This window comes from Fistularia commersonii, chromosome 10 (genome assembly GCF_037954325.1).
Source record: "Fistularia commersonii isolate RoL2024-O1a breed Wild chromosome 10, RoL_Fcom_v1.0, whole genome shotgun sequence".
Classification (NCBI taxonomy): domain Eukaryota; kingdom Metazoa; phylum Chordata; class Actinopteri; order Syngnathiformes; family Fistulariidae; genus Fistularia; species Fistularia commersonii.
The window spans coordinates 3,532,046-3,549,298 of record NC_141293.1 but is presented as its reverse complement, the minus strand read 5'-3'; the positions used below and the strand labels follow the sequence as shown (position 1 = coordinate 3,549,298).

The window sequence follows — 17,253 nt, the reverse complement described above, 5'->3', positions numbered from 1 at the left end:
GCCCCGCCGCGCTTACCGGCAAGTGAAAATGACACGTTTTCGGCGCTAATTATGATAGTGGAATTCAAAATGCCGTGTTGCTGACACAGTCGAACATCTTCTCAATTCCAAGTGTGCATTTCTGTAGGTTGGGACCATCTTCGATCACACATCCCCATCACCAGGCCCTTACCTGGCTGATTTTTATGTTTTTTTTTTTTTTTCCTGCCTTGTCATTATCCCTGAGTATTTGCTTGAAAGCTTAACTGAAAGGAAGCCTTTGAAATATTATGAGTATAACACCTATAAAACCATCCCCTCTATTACTTGCGATTAACACATGGCGTGTTTTTAACTCTCAATCGGCAAAATGGTTAAAAGCTGTCCAATAGACTCAATGTGATTTTTAGAAAAAAAAAAAAAAAAGCATGCTCTTTTATTATTAGCACATCCTTAATGTTGCCCAGTCCTTCCAGCATACTGAGGCCGTTGTATTGTTCCCATCTACTGTTCAATCTCATCCAGGCTTCGTCTCTTAACGTTCCGCTTTCCTCCTCTCGTCCGGCAGAGTAAAGACAAGTTGTCCCCTTTCACCAAAACTCCAAAGCTGGACCGCAGTGAGTTGCTGGGGAAGGAAGGAAAAGTCAAGTCTTCCATGAAGCGCAAGCTCTCCTTCACTACCAGTCCACCGCGGCCGGAGGAGCGAGACTCAGACACTGGTAAGGACTCGCCGCCAACACCGCCGCTGCTGCTTCTGTTGCTGCTCCTCCTCCAACCGCCATGCTACTGGCATGTTGCCATGTCCTCCCACTGCCCCCTGGTGGTCTGCAAGCCAGGACTTTGTGAAAGGGGGGTGGTCGGTGCTGTGGAAAGGTCACGCGGTCCAAAGCGCCAGACAGCGACTACGCACTGACAACATGAAACATTGTGCATTAAGATGTCAGCCGTTATCTCCTTAAGTTCATCGTACTATTGTTTGTTTGTTTTTTTTCCCCCAGTATTTTTCCTCTCAAATAAGAATGGGAGATCTAACCTTTTCTCTCCTGTGAAACCGGGCCGTCCGCCTCAGGATTCCTTCGGATCCCTTTTCATGTTTTGAAATGCGATCAAGTGCTAAATCAATGATAATCTCCTGAATCTTCCATTGAAAATGTCCCACAGTTGACTGTGTCACGGCTCAAACGGGCAGGTTTCCCCACAAGGATGTGTTCAGTAAAGTGAAAGGCTAAAGGTTGAGTTATGTAACGGTTTTCTTTTTTTTTTTTTTTTATTTCTTTCAGACCACCATTTCTGAGATGAAATATTTAAAATTCCATACATCATTGACAGCATACCGTACATATCATTGGATTTCACTTGGACTGCTGTTTGTTTTGAATCAGTCTCACACACACACACACAGACGCCCTCATAATTGCTTGAAAAGAGCGGACAGCAATCCATCGTTGATTGTTTTGCCTCACACTTGTTTTTGAAATCTTTATGGATTTAACTTTTATTTTTTTAAATCAAGCGACACGTGAATCAGGAGATGACGATCCCAGAAGGAAAGCGTTAAGAGTCGGGTCGTTCGAGAGTGAAGTCAAAGTTGGACAAATGCCTGGGTGTGGTGTTTCTGTGAAATGTCTTGATTACAAAAATATTGTTTGCTTTTGCCTTTGCAAGACCCGTTACTGTGCATCCATTTGTGAAAATCTCTGGTTCAAGTGACACGGGATCACGGTCTGAGTTTATTCACAAGCCACAGAATTCTTTGAAATGTTAATATGCCCCCCGTCTTGTGCTCCGCTTCTTTCCGGGGATATCGTAAACTCATTTCTCTCCGGGCTCCATGTTCTGATTAAACACGGAGATATTTTTTCAGAAAGATTTTGCGATATTAAAAGTTGAATTCGGTAAGCTGAGATACCTCAGGTTTGTCAACAGCCAAGTAAAAGATTTGAACATCCCTTTGACCTCCCGTTCATCTAATCGTGACAGTTGAGACAAGAGGTCTATTCATTTATCGGCAGAAAACTGCGGTGTAAACAAATAAGATTTCCACCTGCCGTCTTCCCCAGCATCATTTCAGTGACTTCATTTTTATTTTTTTTTGTTAACTGCACAATCATTCACTCTCTCTGCCCAGAGCCTCCAGCTGCGTGAAACGGATGTTACGTCACAGCACTTTGATTCAAACACAAGCCTGGCTGGCCGTCCTTTAGAAAGGCCGCAATCCACTTAAACACCGCAAGCAATTGGATGCCTGCGGAGGTTCTCGGTCATCCAGGTCATGGCGACTTCATGTCGACGTCTTCTTGATGCGGCAACTGGACTTGAATTTCTTCACTCTCGCCCCAGGGGTGAAAACGTCTTCAAGTCCAGTTGCCATGACAATAAGCGATTTGATGTCAATCTTTTAACTTGAAAGTTTTCTTCAAATAATAGCTCCCAATCGCTTGCTTTTTTTTTTTTTGTGTGTGAATATCACAAAATAATATTCAGTTCAGCATTCAGCTCACTGTATCATGGCTGAAATTGTACTATGTTCCTGTGTGAGGACTTGTCAAGGCCGCTAACTCTGATGTCACTTTTCCTAAGTCTGGTCAACAGGGCACATCGGATGGACATGCTGCGTTTCCAGAAACAAAAAAAGCGAAAGCGCCGTGGCTCGGAGGTCCTGGATTTAACAGGGGCTTAAAACGGTCTTCCCGCGTCCGCGGAAAAATAAATGTCCGTCTTTATTTCAGTGTCGATGACAGCCGGCTTACTGAGCGTACAAGTCGGCCGAGCGGGCTAGCTTCGCATTCAAACACCCTTCTCCGAATTTCCTTTAGATTTTATGTCGAGCAGCTGTTCGGGGAACGCGGAGGCAGCGACTCCCTCCCCGACCCCCCCGGGATCGGACCCCCTCCTGTCTCGTGTGTCGCCGTGACTCGTGACGTGTGTGTGTGTGTGGTGACTTTCTATGTGCCTCTCTGTATATGAGTACATGTGAGATGAGGAGGGTGAGAGAGAGCGAGCGCTAATGCAGTGCTTTCCCACCCTTCCACCCTTCCTGCTCTCCCCACCCTCCCTCCTCTCTACCCTCCCCATCCTCTCTGCTTTGCACTGTAGATGACTCAGACCCAGGCCAGTCGAGTGAGACCTGGGGAGAGAGATTAGTGCCTCCCTGCAGGATATACGCAGGTAATCGCTGCAGCCTGATCCTCGGCCCTTATCTCCTACCGGTCTCGTCACTCTGTAGTGCAACCACGCTGCCGTAAAAACGCACAAACACACATGCACGTGTGTGTGTTTTCCACCTTGCATCCTGCCCCCGTTACAGCTCAAGCATGTCTTTTGTTTAGTTTTCGCCCGACCGATGGAGACGGAGCGGGCCTGAGGACTGCCACTCGTTCTTTACCGGCTTTAGAGATGGCTAACTTTTTTTTATTGTTTTTTTTTAATCTCCTTTTCAGACTGTGCTTGTCATCTGTTTCTCTTTGTATCCAAACAGATGCAAGGGAGGAGGAATGCGGCGTCTCTCTAAAAACAAACGCGCCTCTTTGAATCGTGTTACGATGTTTATGGATCATGGTTTGGAAAATAACTTTTTTTTTTTGTTTTTTTTTTTGTTTTGTTTTTGTGTGTTGTTGTTGTTGCGTTTTGTCACAGATAAAGATGGACCAGACAAGAAGAAGATGAAAAAGGAAACCGGGGGCAAGAAGTCCCAAGCTCCGAACCTTTTGTTTGGGTATCCTCTGTCGGAGCGCAAACAGATGGCTCTCCTGATGCAAATGACTGCTAACAGTCCAGGTTTGTGTACCCGCACTCTCAGTTAGACCACATCCTCAGGATGTCTCTCGGTGCATCTGCTGCTGGATGAGTCACGCCTCAGCGCCTTGTGACAAGCACGCTTTCTCTTTAAAAGCAGTTCAAGGATATGCAGCTCTTAAATGTCCTTCAGCCGGCCGCTTCCAAATCCACTCCTCTCCGTGAAATGGCCCTGTCGTGATTTAGACGGAAAAATTCGGCCGAGGTGACCTCTGTGAACGTCACGAGACCGCGGCAGGGCAACTGCTAAGCTAACCGATGCCCGATCCTAGCCTCAGTCTGAATGCATTTTTAGCCTGGAATCAGTTCTTTTGTGTCTCGTGTCTTACTTTGTGGCGAAGACCACCGTGGCTCCTCCTGCGACGTGGATCTGCCACTAAAGGCCACTATGTCGGCAGCCCTTTTACTCCCAGGCTGCAGAAGTAGACAAGAAACATAATGTTCCACTCTGCTGTGTTTTGGTCATTAATGTTGCGAGTTTGATGGCCACGGCTGTTTGATCGTCCCGCCGACGGTGGCAAAAGTACAAAGGCTAACCTGAAGTCCCGAGATGAAGAGCGAAACGAACCATCTGGCCGCAGGATGTCTTTGTACTCCCTAATGGCGGCGTTTTACTGCTTCAGAAATATCACGGTTGTGATCAGCCTCTCTTCTGTCCTCACACGTTCGCCCTGTAAACGGCAGAATACTTCAATGCCGGTAAATCACGTTCTTGTCTTGTCGTTCGTCAGCGAGTTGTGGTCCGATCGCTGTTTAGCCTTATTGGCTAATCCAGTGAGACTTTCCTATGTGTGCTTTTGTAACGTGCTGCCCCCCCCCATTCAAAATAATGTCATTACAGCCCCCCCCCATAATGACTGAACCTGAGTGGAAGATGAATTCAATTGATGACGTCCTTAACATTTTTAAAATGCATTCACGCATCAAATGAAACATGACAAAAACATTAAAAAAAAGCAGCTGCAGCAAAGTGTGCTTTGGTCATTTAGCTACCCCTGCGGGAAACACATTGAAAGTGTTTTACACAATATTACCGAATGAATTTTTCAGAAGCGATGCAGAAAGACTTCACTCGGTAGTCCTTCCTCTTGTCCTCTGGACCGCTTTCTCTGCTCCTGGCCGAGACCGGAGGGGAATTGCATTCCTTCTACTCGTCGCATTCATCATTGGAAACATTTCCAAGGGCGTCCGAATCTCCTTAAATCCTCAACAGAGACCGCAGTCTGATTTGATGGAGAGAAAAAAAGAAATCCGCGATTAACGTTGACTTTCGTCATTGTTTGCACTTCCGTCGTCCGGCGACGCGCCGCTTGCTTTCGAGCATCACCGAAGTCGTCGTCGTTGTTGTTTTGTGTTTGCCCCAGACTCGACCCCCAGTCACCCCTCTCAAACGACCCCCGTGCAGAAGAAAGTCCCAAGCAGTGCCTCTTCCCGACAGAAGGACAAAGTCAACAAGAGGAACGAGCGAGGGGAGACGCCCCTTCACATGGCAGCCATCCGAGGAGACGCCAAGCAAGTCAGGGAGCTCATTAGCCTCGGAGCGGATGTTAACGTAAAAGACTTTGCAGGTGAGATGCCCGGGAGGCGGCCGTTTAGCTACTTTCCTCGCATCTGTGCTATTAATGACCAACAGCTGCTGTCTTGAAAGACGGCCCCTGGCAACATGACAGCGATGCATAATCGTATACATATTCTCGTCTTTTCTGGCTTCTCTTATGTGGTTTCACTCAAGAAATCCCCTGTATTATTTAGATTTTCTTCAATTATCATCTTAGAGCACTTTATCCCTGTACACGAATCGCCGTAGTTTCGTATTTTCCTCTCGAAAATCAAAACACTGCCTGTGAGACGTTCAAAGTGACCGACATAGTCCTTAAGTTGCCTCTGTCCTCGCTAGGTTGGACTCCCCTTCATGAAGCCTGTAATCTTGGTTACTATGATGTGGCCAAAGTCCTAATAGCTGCAGGCGCGGAGGTAAACACGCAAGGTCTGGATGATGACACGCCACTCCACGATGCTTCCAGCAGCGGGCATAAAGATGTAAGAGAGAAAACCTTCTTTACTACGCCGTGACGTTTTTGATAAAGTGCGATTGCGGTTTTTCCTCCTGCTAGTTTTGTGTGTCATGAAAAGGGAGCCGCTCATTCCTTTCATTCACAACCGGGGGTTTAAACACATAATCCCACTGCCAAAGTTGAGTTGGCGCCAAATAATAGCACTACGGGATACACCTTAAAATAGGAAGTGAGTGACTTTTATTTTTTTTATCAGTCCACAGTATCATCGTTACCGTCACAGTATCACAACCACCATATTTTTGGCAATATAAGGCGCACTTAAACTCCTTTAATTTTCTCAAAAATCGTCCGTGCACTTTATCTATGAATTCTTGTTGCGCTTTGAATATGGGTTGCAACGTCAGACAACAGATTACTGATTATGTAGTGCTGGAATACAATGTTGTTCCAACGTCACACTAACTTCAGGCTGTCGCTGGTAACTCTAACATATATCAGAGAACGGTACGTAGTGCGCTTACCTCCGCCACTTTTTGTAATAGCGGTACGACCTGTGCTTCAACAGAATATTACTGAAAATGGCACCTGTTAAAAGACACGCTTACAAAGCGGAATTCAAATTCTAAGCTATCAGTCACGTAGTAGATGATGGGAATAGTTGAGAAAGAATTCAACACGAATGATTCAATAGCACGGAAGCGGAGGAAGCAAGCGGATGAACTGCGCCAAGTAAAGAAGACAAAACCGTTTCCGAGGGAACAAATCCAGATGAACGAAGTTCGACTAAACTGTGTTGTTTCACTTCATATACCGTATGTTTTATCACGCCTTATAATGCGGTGCACGTTTTTAGTCCTCAAAATACGATATATTGTGAATTGTCGCGTGTTTCGAGACCAGAAATTATGCAGCATAATATCCATCCACAAAGATCCCATTAGCGCCGTCTTAAGCCGCGAAACACAAAAGCGAGCTCATTTAGGCTGCCGCTTGCTTTCCGGCTGATTGCACCGCCGTTGTCATGACGAACGGGAGAAGACAGTGATTGGGACCTCGATCCATATCAGACAATCATCCCCAAACATACAATGACTTTTTTTTTTGTACACAAGAATACACGTGGGTAAAATAGTCACATTGATGCTGTTGGACTTTAAAATGGACGCAAAGATATACATCACTAAAAGTCTTCTCAGTAAGAGAATCAGATAATATATGGCTTAGTGTAATCATTTATTGAGTAAAACAGGTACTCTTGGGTCCACTGTGCTTTTGCAACTTTTGTTTTTTGGGTTTTTTGGACCGACAAAGCCCCTTTGAGAGGCTTTTCAGGAACCAAACAAGTCCAGTGGCGACTGCGATATCATAGCATCACGCGAATGACCGAGACCCTCCACGGGCACCGTTCTGCCAACGCAGCTGACAAGCGGTAGTCGACGGCGACCACACCCTCGCCTCCCCGACCACATCTCAGGGGATCAGATCTTAATCCACTTTGAAGTGGTAAAGCTCTACTCGGGGTTAAATCCCATCGACCGCCGGGCGTTTCGGTGGCAGGCGGTCACGGCTTCGACGTCACGTTTTCACCGTTAATTGAAACGTCATCAAAATGCCGAGCCGTCGTTAAGCGCCTGATCCAGGAGTTGAATAAAAACTTTATTTTTTTTTTTTTTTTGATTTTTAGATCGTGAAGCTGCTATTACGCCACGGCGGAAATGCCTTCCAGGCCAACAAGCGCGGGGAGCGCCCAGTGGACGTGGCAGATTCTCAGGAACTAGAACAGCTATTAAAGGGAGAGGTGCCACTTTCAGACCAAGATGAGAGCTCTTCAGGTAAATGCTGTCCGACTTCCTGTTTCTATGGCTGTGAGCACAGTAATTTAAAAAATTGTTTTTGTTTTCTCTCCACAAAAAGTAATTTCGGCTCCGTTGCCGTCAGGCCACGTCTGTCGTATTAATTATTTCGCTCGTATCGCGCCGTTTTTAAAATGCCTCTCTTCCTCAGAGTCTGAAGACCCGCCGTCGGTGAATCCATCCAGCGTGGATGACAACATGGAAGACTCGGACGCCGAGAAGGACTTGGAAGGCAAGCCGGCCACAAAATCATCATCTTCCGTGCCAGGGCTGGACGAGTACGAGTTCAAGGACGAGGAAGAGGAGGAGGATCTCAGCAAAGCACTGAATGACCGACACATCCTCCGAAGGGAGCTGCGGCAGCGGGAGAAGGAAGACAAAGATAGGAATAACGTGGCGGCCAGGCAAAGCGGCAAGGATGAGTCGTCCTCCAAGTCCAAAAAGCAAAAGGCCCCCCGCGTCCACTGCAGCTCGGACACGTCCAGCGACGAAATGGAGAGCCTGTCGGAGAAGAGGAACTCCCCCACCTGTTCTCAGAGCGCGGAGAACCTCAAGGTGGACGCGCGGTCCAAAAAGGACAACTCCGAGCTGAAGGATAAAGGCAAAGTCAAGAGGAAGAACAAAAGCCAGAATAAAAACAAGGAAAACCAAGAAGACGGGAAGGAGAACAGCAAAACGTTGGTCCTGTCGCTCGCGACGGTGTCCGAGAGCGCGGATCGGGGTCGGGAGGAAGACTCCTTCAAGATGTCCTTCAGCCCCAAAGACGACTCGTCCGTCCACCTCTTTCATTTGTCCTCCATCAAGTCTCCCAAGCTGAACCACAGCCTGGCCGACAAGCAGACGCCGCTCAAACAGGAAAACACTAAGATGTGCGTGTCCATCAGCGAAAGCCCCTGTCCGGTCGACGGCATCAAATACAACCACTACGCGGACGCCGAGTTCTGCACGGAAGGCTCCAGCACCAAAGGCTGCAAGCACAAGGAGAAGAGCAAACACCAACAGAAGGAACCCGGCGTGGACGGGGACGACGGCCGCTCGAGCCCCTACAGGGACGCCGGCGTCGGGAACAGCGTGGACGGCGCCGACGGCGCCTCGAGGAAGACCGACCTGGACGGCAAGGTCGTGAAGAAGCATAAGCTGAAACACAAGGAGAAGGACAAACACAGGCGGGAGTACGAGGCCGAGCGAGGCCGCCACCGGCAGAAGGAGGCCAGGAGGGACGGCCACAGGAACCTGGAGTTCGACAGAGAGTTCTGGAAAGAGAATTTCTTCAAAAGTGACGAGGCGGACGAGCCCGCGCCCGTGAAGAGGGAAGGCGAAGACAACGGCTCCCTCCGGAAGTCCTCCGACTCCCCTCCGTTCAAAGACGAGAAGAACGCCAAGGAGAAGCACGCCGGCGGAAAGGAAAAACGGGAGCGGGAAAAGGATAAGGCGCTGAAAAAGGAGCGGAAGGAGACCGCCGCCGCTGCCGCCGCCGCCAAAGAGGAGAAGGCGAAGGACTCGAAGCCGAGCGAGTGTGACGAGCGAGCCGAGTGCCACGGCTCAGGGCGGATTCCTGAGGAGCCGCCGCAGAGCAACAGCACGAAAGAGGAGGCCGAGGAGAAACCTATATGTGGGATCGCGGCTGATCAAGACCAGCTGGAGTCCACAGAGAAGGCCACGCGGGACAAAGCCGACAAGAGGCCGCCGGGGAAAGAGAAGGAGTCGGAGAAGACGGAGAAAAAGCACCCGGACAAGGAAAAAAAGGTGAAGTCGGAGCACCCGGACAAAACCGAGCCCCAGAATCCGGTGGATCGTTGGAAGGAAAAAGAGCGGGCGGGAAGCGTCTCGTCCCATCTGCCGGGAGATAAAAACCCCAAAGAGAACGAGAAGCCGAAATCTCTATCCGCGGCGAAAAAGCATGAAGATAGCAGGAAAAACAAGGAGAAGCTGGACAAACGGTCCGATAGGGAGAGGCAGGACAAAGATTACGGCGTCGGGGATCACAGGGAAAAGGAGCGCGCCAACGCCGATAAGAAAGGGAAGCCTCCGGAGAAGAGCGCCGATCACGGGAAGCCCGACCGGTCCAAGGAGAAGGAGTGCGACAGGAAAAAGAGAGAGAAAATAAAAGAAGGCACGCCGTCCTCGGGCTCCAATCTGAAATTGCTCCTGGAGGAGAAGAAGAACTACCCGGCCGAGAGCGGCAAGTCCTTATCCGCCAAATCGAAGGAGGAAGCGGCGAGAACCCCGGAGAAGGACCGAGAGCGCCGAGACCGGGACTCGGAGAGACACAAGGACAAGGAGCGGCACAAGGAGCGCGGCCAGCAGCCCAAGAACAGCAAGGCCAAAGCCGGCGAGGCGGACGCAGACAAGGCCAAAGCCAAAGCCTCCCCCGCGGCGCGGGACGCCAAGCCCAAAGAGAAACGTCTCGTCAACGACGACCTCATGCAGACCAGCTTCGAGCGAATGCTCAGCCTGAAGGACCAGGAAATCGAGCAGTGGCATCGGAAGCACCTCGAGAAAATCAAACAGAAGGAGCGGGAGCGACTCAAACAGCGACCGCTCACCGACCCCGGGAAGTCCAAGTCCAAAGACCGGACCAAGAGCGAGCCGTGCATCAGTAAGGAGCTTATGAGATCCAAGAGCTCCGAAGCCTCGGACGCCCAGGGCAGAGAGAAGCCCCCGAAGGACACCGCCAGCCCCAGGACGATGTCGCTGGACGGAAAAAGCCTGCCCTCTATCAGCGCAAAGGTCATGTCGGCTGTGGAAAACTGTCTGACCAGATCCCCCCGCCCAGAGGCGGAACGCTGCGGCCTCATGTCCAGATCCGTGTCCTTGGTCTCCGTGGCGAGCTCCGAGGATTCCTGCCAGGCCACGACGTTAACACCCCGGCACGTGGAATACGACTCCGACATGAACCTGGACGCCTCGGACATGCAGCCCGCGTTCCTCCAGTCTTCCCTCGTCATTCAAGCCACCAGGTTGCCGTCTCTTCACGACAAAGAATGCAACAGTCTTCCAGACGGGCAGCAGACGAGCCGGACCGCGGCTCCGCCCGGCAGACACGAGTCTCCCTACCTCAGGGCCATCTTGGACGAGGACGCCAACGCCTCGGCTGAAGCCAGAGCTGCGGAGAACCTGCCAAAACCCAACGTGAACGTGACCGCGGGCGAGGACTGCAGAGCGGGCGAGCCATCTTTAGACCGAGAGGAGAGCGCCGCCGCTGCCGGCGGGCCGCCGTGCGCCGGCTCGGCCGCGGAATCCGCCGGCGAAGGCGACGCCGCGCCACAGATGTTCAACAAAGACCCTCCGAGTAAAAACCTCGCCGGCGTCACGCCGTGTAGCGGAGCGCAGCCGGGAGCCGCCGAGCAGAAAGCTCCCTCCTCTGTCGATCCTCCTCCCGGCCAGGACGTCCAGTGTCACAACACGAACTCGCTGGCTGAGTTCACCGTCGGCGATCCCGATGCACCGTCGACACCCGCGCCGTCCACGTCCGCCGAGACGTCGGCGCCCCCGAGCGCCAAAAAAGCGCCGCCGAGGGAACCTCCCGCGTCCTCCGGCGCCGAGAGCTTGCAGCAGAGCGAGTCGAATGCGACGCACTCCTCCTCCGACTGCAGGGAGAAACCGGAGACGGCCGGCAAAGCGGAGCAGGACGACGCTGAAAACGTCCCAGAGATCTCCAGAGCGGAGGGCATCGACGGCCCGCCGCCGTCCGCCGCCGCCGCCGCCGTCGCGGCGGAATCCTTAGCGGGTTGTAGCAAACCGAACGCCGAGTCCAAACACTCCCAAGAGGATATGGACGTGAGCGGTTACGAGTGCAAGAAATCTAGAACTTCCTTGGACGGCGTCGGCCCATGTCCGGAGCTCCAGCTGGAGAAGAAGGACGGCGTGGCGTGCGCCAGTCCCGAGCCCAAGGCGGAAGATGTCGCTGATATCGCTCAAAGGTCGGAGGACGGCGGCGGCGGCGGCGGAGCCGTCGTTCCCGCAGCGTCCGAGAGCTCGTGGTCCGAAGCCCAACCGTGCTCAGAGAGCTCCTCCGAAGCGAAAGCGGAGTGCGTCTCCGAACCCATGGATGTGACGCCCGCCGACGAGAGACTGGAGTCGTCCTCGTCCGGCGAAGAGCCGGGTCTCGGCCCCCTCCAGCCGGGAGGTCAGTCCGACCTGAGCAGCGGCGCCTCCGGGAGCTCCTCCCCGCAGTCCGGGGACCAGGAGTCCGACTCCTCCGGCACCAAGATGAAGATCCGCTCGGCGGACGACGAGGCCGACGTGCACGTGCCGCACCCGCGCAAGAGGAAGATGCCGAAGGCGTCCGCCGCCCAGTCGGCCTCCGCCACCCAACAGGAGAGGGAGAGAGGGCAGCAGTCCCTGGCGGCCATCGTGGCCTCCGTGAAGCTCGAAGAGATCGAGCCCTACCAGACGGAGAGGGCCAACCCCTACTACGAGTTCCTGCACATCAGGAAGAAGATCGAGGAGAAGCGCAAAGTGCTGTGCAGCGTCACACCCCAGCCGCCGCAGTTCTACGACGAGTACGTGACCTTCAACGGATCCTACCTCTTAGACGGAAACCCCCTGAGCAAACTGTGTATCCCAACGGTAAGTGTCCGCTTTCGCTCCGAAACAAAGGAGCGGTTGTGAGGAAACCACCGATCTGCTTGTTTTTTAATTGTCCGATCTGTCTGTCTAACGCAGATAACCCCGCCTCCGTCGTTGCCTGAGCAGCTGAAGGAAATGTTCAAGCAGCAAGAGGTGGTTCGTATGAAACTTCGGCTGCAGCACAGCATCGAAAGGGTACGCCATTTCGCCCTCGACTCCACGCGTGGCCCCGGTTTCCCACGCGCCACTCGTCTGACCCGTTGTCTCCCCTCCCCCTTTCGCCCCCCAAACGCAGGAGAAACTGATCGTTTCCAACGAGCAGGAGGTCCTACGAGTCCATTACAGGGCGGCGAGAACACTAGCCAATCAGACGCTGCCGTTCAGTGCCTGCACAGTTTTATTGGACGCCGAAGTGTACAACATGCCCCAGGATGTTCAGGTGAGCCAACCCCTCCCCGGGCGCCGCCGCCTTCGCCATAAAGCACAGGATCCCTGACGCGCGGAATCTTCCGTTCGCAGAGCGATGACGGGAAGACGTCGGTGCGGGACAGGTTCAACGCCAGGCAGTTCATGTCCTGGCTGCAAGATGTCGACGACAAGTTCGACAAACTGAAGGTGAGATTGTCGTGCGCCGAGCGGAGAAGAGGGTTCTCGGCCCCATTTCCAGACGTATAACAGCAAACATCTCAAGTATTACCAAGGCGGCGCGGCGGTTGCCGCCCGCTTCCAGGTCGGATTCCCGACAGCAACGGGAATGGTGGCGTTTGGCGTCTTCTCTCCGTGTCCGGAGGCTTCCTTACAAAATCCTAAAACGTGCGCTGGGTTCAGTGGAGACCAGAAACTGCCCAGACACGTGCGTGAGGGACCGAATGTTTGTTTGTCCCACCCAATGACTGCCGGTGATGAATCAGGCTGAAAATCAATCATCTTGCAAGCACCTTCTTTTTAAATGGAAAAAGTACGATTTCGCAAAGTCACGACAGGAACGGTTTCCCATCTCGGGTCGTGAGTGTCCGCCGCAGATTTCGATTTGAATAAATGACGAGAGGCTGATCACAACCGTGACGATAAGCTCGGATAACAGCTCCTTCAAACTAGCGCCCGCAGCGAGAAGGCGACGGTTGATCCCTGCAGGTCGGCGCTAATCCATGAAGAGCTTTTTACCTCATTTGAAAGTGACGCTTCATTCCAACGCATTTTCATGCGCCGCTACTCTCGCTGAGGAATCGTACATTTTATTTAAGCCGCCTTACTCGACACTGGAGGTTAAAAGGAACAAAAGTAACAAAATGTAAGTTGAATAAATAAAAAAAAAAGAGGAGGGTTCCAAGATGATTAACATTTGAATAATATCTGACATTATTATAAATAGCCTTTAATTATAACTTATCATAAATGTCTCATCCAAATAGCCTATAAATGTTTCAGAGGATTTAAAAAAAAAAAAAAAAGAAAAGGTTGCCTTTTGTCCGGCGGAAAGCTATTTGACCGAGAAATGTTTCGGAAACGTTCACGTCCCCAAATCAAAGTGGAAGCCTCCGACCCTTTTCTCACCACAAAACTGCTGCATTCAAAGCAAAAAAAATAAAAAAATCTCGAAAAAGGCCGAAACGAGGAACCGCAGAGGATCTGCCGGTCCCCCCGCCGCTGAGAGAAGGCTCTCCGGGGTTCCAGACGATAATAAAAACCAAATGTGCCGCATACCGAACGGGTCAGCGGGCCTCTGGCCGGCCTTTCCTGTTGTATTCTAATTGTGCAGAAAAATGTAAACACGCCGCAGCCCGGACACAAATGTCCAGCGTCCGCCGCAGATTGATCCGGTTCATTAAACCACATCCTCGCCGCCGTCGCACGGGGTTTGTGATATTTGTTTGGAAAGACGCGAACCCTGAAAACAATGGAGATTACACCGGCTCGCCTTTTTTCCGCGGTTCGAGTCCGACGTTTCGGCGGAGCCTCGCATTTTTTAAGGCGAAGGGGACGTTATTCAACGCAGAGGCCGTAACGTCGGTCCTCTGGTGAAAAGCAAAAGCTCCGATTCTTCTGGTTGCCAGCTGCAGTTTTTGTTTTCTTTTTTTCTGGTTGATGTCTTTCGAAAGCAAAAGAAAAAAAAAAAAAAAAACAGCGGAGGCTTTTGGACCTTCTGGGGATTGAGATGAAAAGGGTATGTAACGGCCAAGGGCACTTTTCGGGGCATCGCAGACGAGCCTGGGGGGGGAAAACATTTTGAGTTTCTAGAAGTCGTAGATTTGCGAAGGAACTGTGATATTAATGAGAGTGAGTGGTCGGGCAAAAGAGAAATATCAGTCAAAATCCTTGAATTACAAACTAATTACCACCATTTCCGGACTATTGAGCACACCTGAATATAAGCTGCTCCGGCTAAAAATAACTAAATAAATATATGGGTACTTGTCTAAATGCTGCAGGTGTCCACATTGTAACATAAGATGTATAGACACAGAAACATTTAAACTTTTAATTAAATACATAGCGGTAACATCCACAAATACGTACCGGACATGCTTTTTTTTTTCCAAATAGTGCCTGTAACACAGCTGATGAAAAAGATTGATAAGATATAAGACAAGGAAATATCCATCCATTATCTGTCCCCGCTTTGTCCTACTGATCGCTATCTCCGTCGTCCTCCGGCGCACTTAAACGTTTCACAAAAGTCATCTTCTTCGCGGTCGGAAATGAAGGCCCTCAGAATTTCACGGTCATTTCATCGATCCGATGTGACGAGGCTAAATGTTTCGGCGGCATGAAACTTGTTAGCGCCCAAAAATCCATAAATTAGGGGGGGGGTTGGCAGCTCATAGTCCGGAAATGACGGTAAAACTCATCTTATTATCAAAAAGGTGTTTTTTATAGAACTGCACGGCTTCACTTTACTCACAGACAATGCTTCTTGCCACGTTTTATTTCTTCAAAGGATGATCTTATCAAATTATTAAAAAAAAAAAAGAAAAAAAAAATCCTCTAACTTGTTTCTTGGTTCTCTTAGATTGAATAGAGGTTTGAAAAAAATCTGCACACCGAAAGCGCTCCAATTTATCTCACTTATAGTGCAGAAAACATATTCTGGCATGACGTTTAAAACAAACATAGACTCTGAGGAAGAGTAAGTTTTCTGTACTATATTCAAAATAATTTTTGGTTTGCAGATTTTTTTTATTTTTTAAACCAGCGCCCATCTTTAACCGGGCAGCGGATGTGCGTGTTTTTTTTTTTTTTTTTTCCTTCCTTTTTCTGATTCTTTTAGATTCTCACTTTACTCCCTCAAACCCCAGACCTGACTGTCAAGCGAGCTGCTCCCCAGCTTATCTTATCCAGAAAGGTCGCAATACACTGGCCGACTCTTGATGTAAATGACCCGTTGTCCTCCCCTCCTCCGCCCCGACCCCGTTGCAGACGTGCCTCCTGATGAGGCAGCAGCACGAGGCGGCGGCTCTGAACGCCGTGCAGCGGCTGGAGTGGCAGCTCAAGCTGCAGGAGCTGGACCCGGCCACCTACAAGTCCACCAGCATCTTCGAGATCCCCGAGTTCTACATCCCGCTGGTGGAGGTCAACGACGACTTCGACCTCACGCCCATATGAGCCGCGGGACCGACGCGCTTCGCTCCGATGGGGACGCCGCGGGAGGGAGCCGGGAGAAAAATGTGAAGCACTTAAGACGTGGCAGAAGAGCACTTAGGCCGGACTGTTTAACTCGAGAGCTCAGTCTAAACAGACGCGCCCGCCGCCGGGGTCGGAGCGAGGACCGACCGCGACCTCCGACCCGCAGGGGGGGGAAGGGGGGAGGGGGCCGCGTGCCACGGAAAAAGCCCAGAGAGCGGAGACCAAACGCGGGGGAAGATACCGCTGCTCATCAAGCAGGGTCACACAACTGAAAGGTTTCAATTGTTTTCAAAAGTGCGTGTTCATACATTGTGTACAGACCGTGCTCTTAATTTTTTTAACTTATTTTATACATAAAAAAAATTGTGCATTTGTAAATAGCCATGTAATTATTGTTTTAAACTTGTAAAAACAAAAAAATAATAGATATTTTGATTGTAAACTCGTTCTGTCTCATGTTTTAATGGACCAAAGTTGGTTTTTATATGGAGTGTCCTCTTTGTCCGTGATCGTCCTGTTGTTGTTGGCTTAAGATCTTAAGCATGTGTTGGCTTTTCGTTGTGTATTTTTTTTTTTTTTTTTCCTTTTTATTATTTTTTTTTTTTTTGTTTATTTTATTTTTTTTCCCCATCTTCCTCATCTGCAGTTCCACGCCACAGCTGGTGTTTTTTGACTTTGGCAATTAAATGCTGTGCATGCGTTGCATTATTTGTATTTTTTAATATTATTTTTATTTTATTTCCAGACAAAAAAAGACAACGCTGTACTGTGGACTTAATTGTGAGTTTTCCTGACGTGTTCGGCTCTTTTCGGCGCATTCGTGTACTCGTACTTACTGCGGCCTCACTCCTCTCGTGTCGTCCATTGTGTCTCGCGCACATTAAAGTCTGTCGTGGCTTCCGAGGAAAATTAAAAAAAAAAAACAACATACTTTTACAGTTTCAATGTGAGATCACAACAAAACCTATTTTTTCAACATAATGCCTTTTGAACGATAGTTCTAAAAAAAAATGTCTATTTTAATATTTACTTGTTACATGACTTGTAAATATTTGTAATATATAATTGAATAAATTTTATTTGTTGTGAAACTAAAGTCGGGCGTGATGGGCTATTCATCTGAATAAAGTCTCCATTTGAAGAACCGATGGGTTGATCAGCAAACTGTGGGCATCTGTCTTGGTATCTGAGTGTAGAGTTCAGATTCCAAAGAGGTTTTTCTTTTCCTTGCATTTATAGACGCATGAATTGTAACTTTACTTGCCAATCGAGCAGGAAAATTCTCCTTTTTAAGGCCTTTTAGTGCAGCAATTTTGCCCTTCGTGCAGTACCAATCCCTACCGCTAGATGGCGCTGCAGACACCGCAGTCGCCTCGATGAAACTGCAGCTCCAAAACAGACCGCAAAAATGA

General features: G+C 50.0%; 1 protein-coding gene across 4 annotated transcripts in view; it reads left to right on the top strand.

Annotated features, from left to right (window-relative positions):
* The window catches only part of ankrd12 (ankyrin repeat domain 12), a 37,208-nt gene extending 20,271 nt beyond the window's left edge, over nt 1–16,937 (top strand). For 2 of the 4 annotated variants that reach the window (XM_086153358.1, XM_086153357.1), the window contains 11 exons: nt 548–698; nt 3,076–3,147; nt 3,616–3,756; nt 5,139–5,342; nt 5,672–5,814; nt 7,477–7,624; nt 7,797–12,217; nt 12,314–12,412; nt 12,513–12,656; nt 12,737–12,832; nt 15,635–16,937. In XM_086153358.1, the coding sequence (XP_086009484.1) occupies nt 548–698; nt 3,076–3,147; nt 3,616–3,756; nt 5,139–5,342; nt 5,672–5,814; nt 7,477–7,624; nt 7,797–12,217; nt 12,314–12,412; nt 12,513–12,656; nt 12,737–12,832; nt 15,635–15,820 (5,805 nt within the window). In that variant the 3' untranslated portion in view covers nt 15,821–16,937. The remainder of the gene's footprint in view (nt 1–547; nt 699–3,075; nt 3,148–3,615; nt 3,757–5,138; nt 5,343–5,671; nt 5,815–7,476; nt 7,625–7,796; nt 12,218–12,313; nt 12,413–12,512; nt 12,657–12,736; nt 12,833–15,634) is intronic. The other 2 variants (XM_086153361.1, XM_086153359.1) reach the window with 1 other exon arrangement.
* The last annotated feature ends 316 nt before the right edge of the window (nt 16,938–17,253 follow it).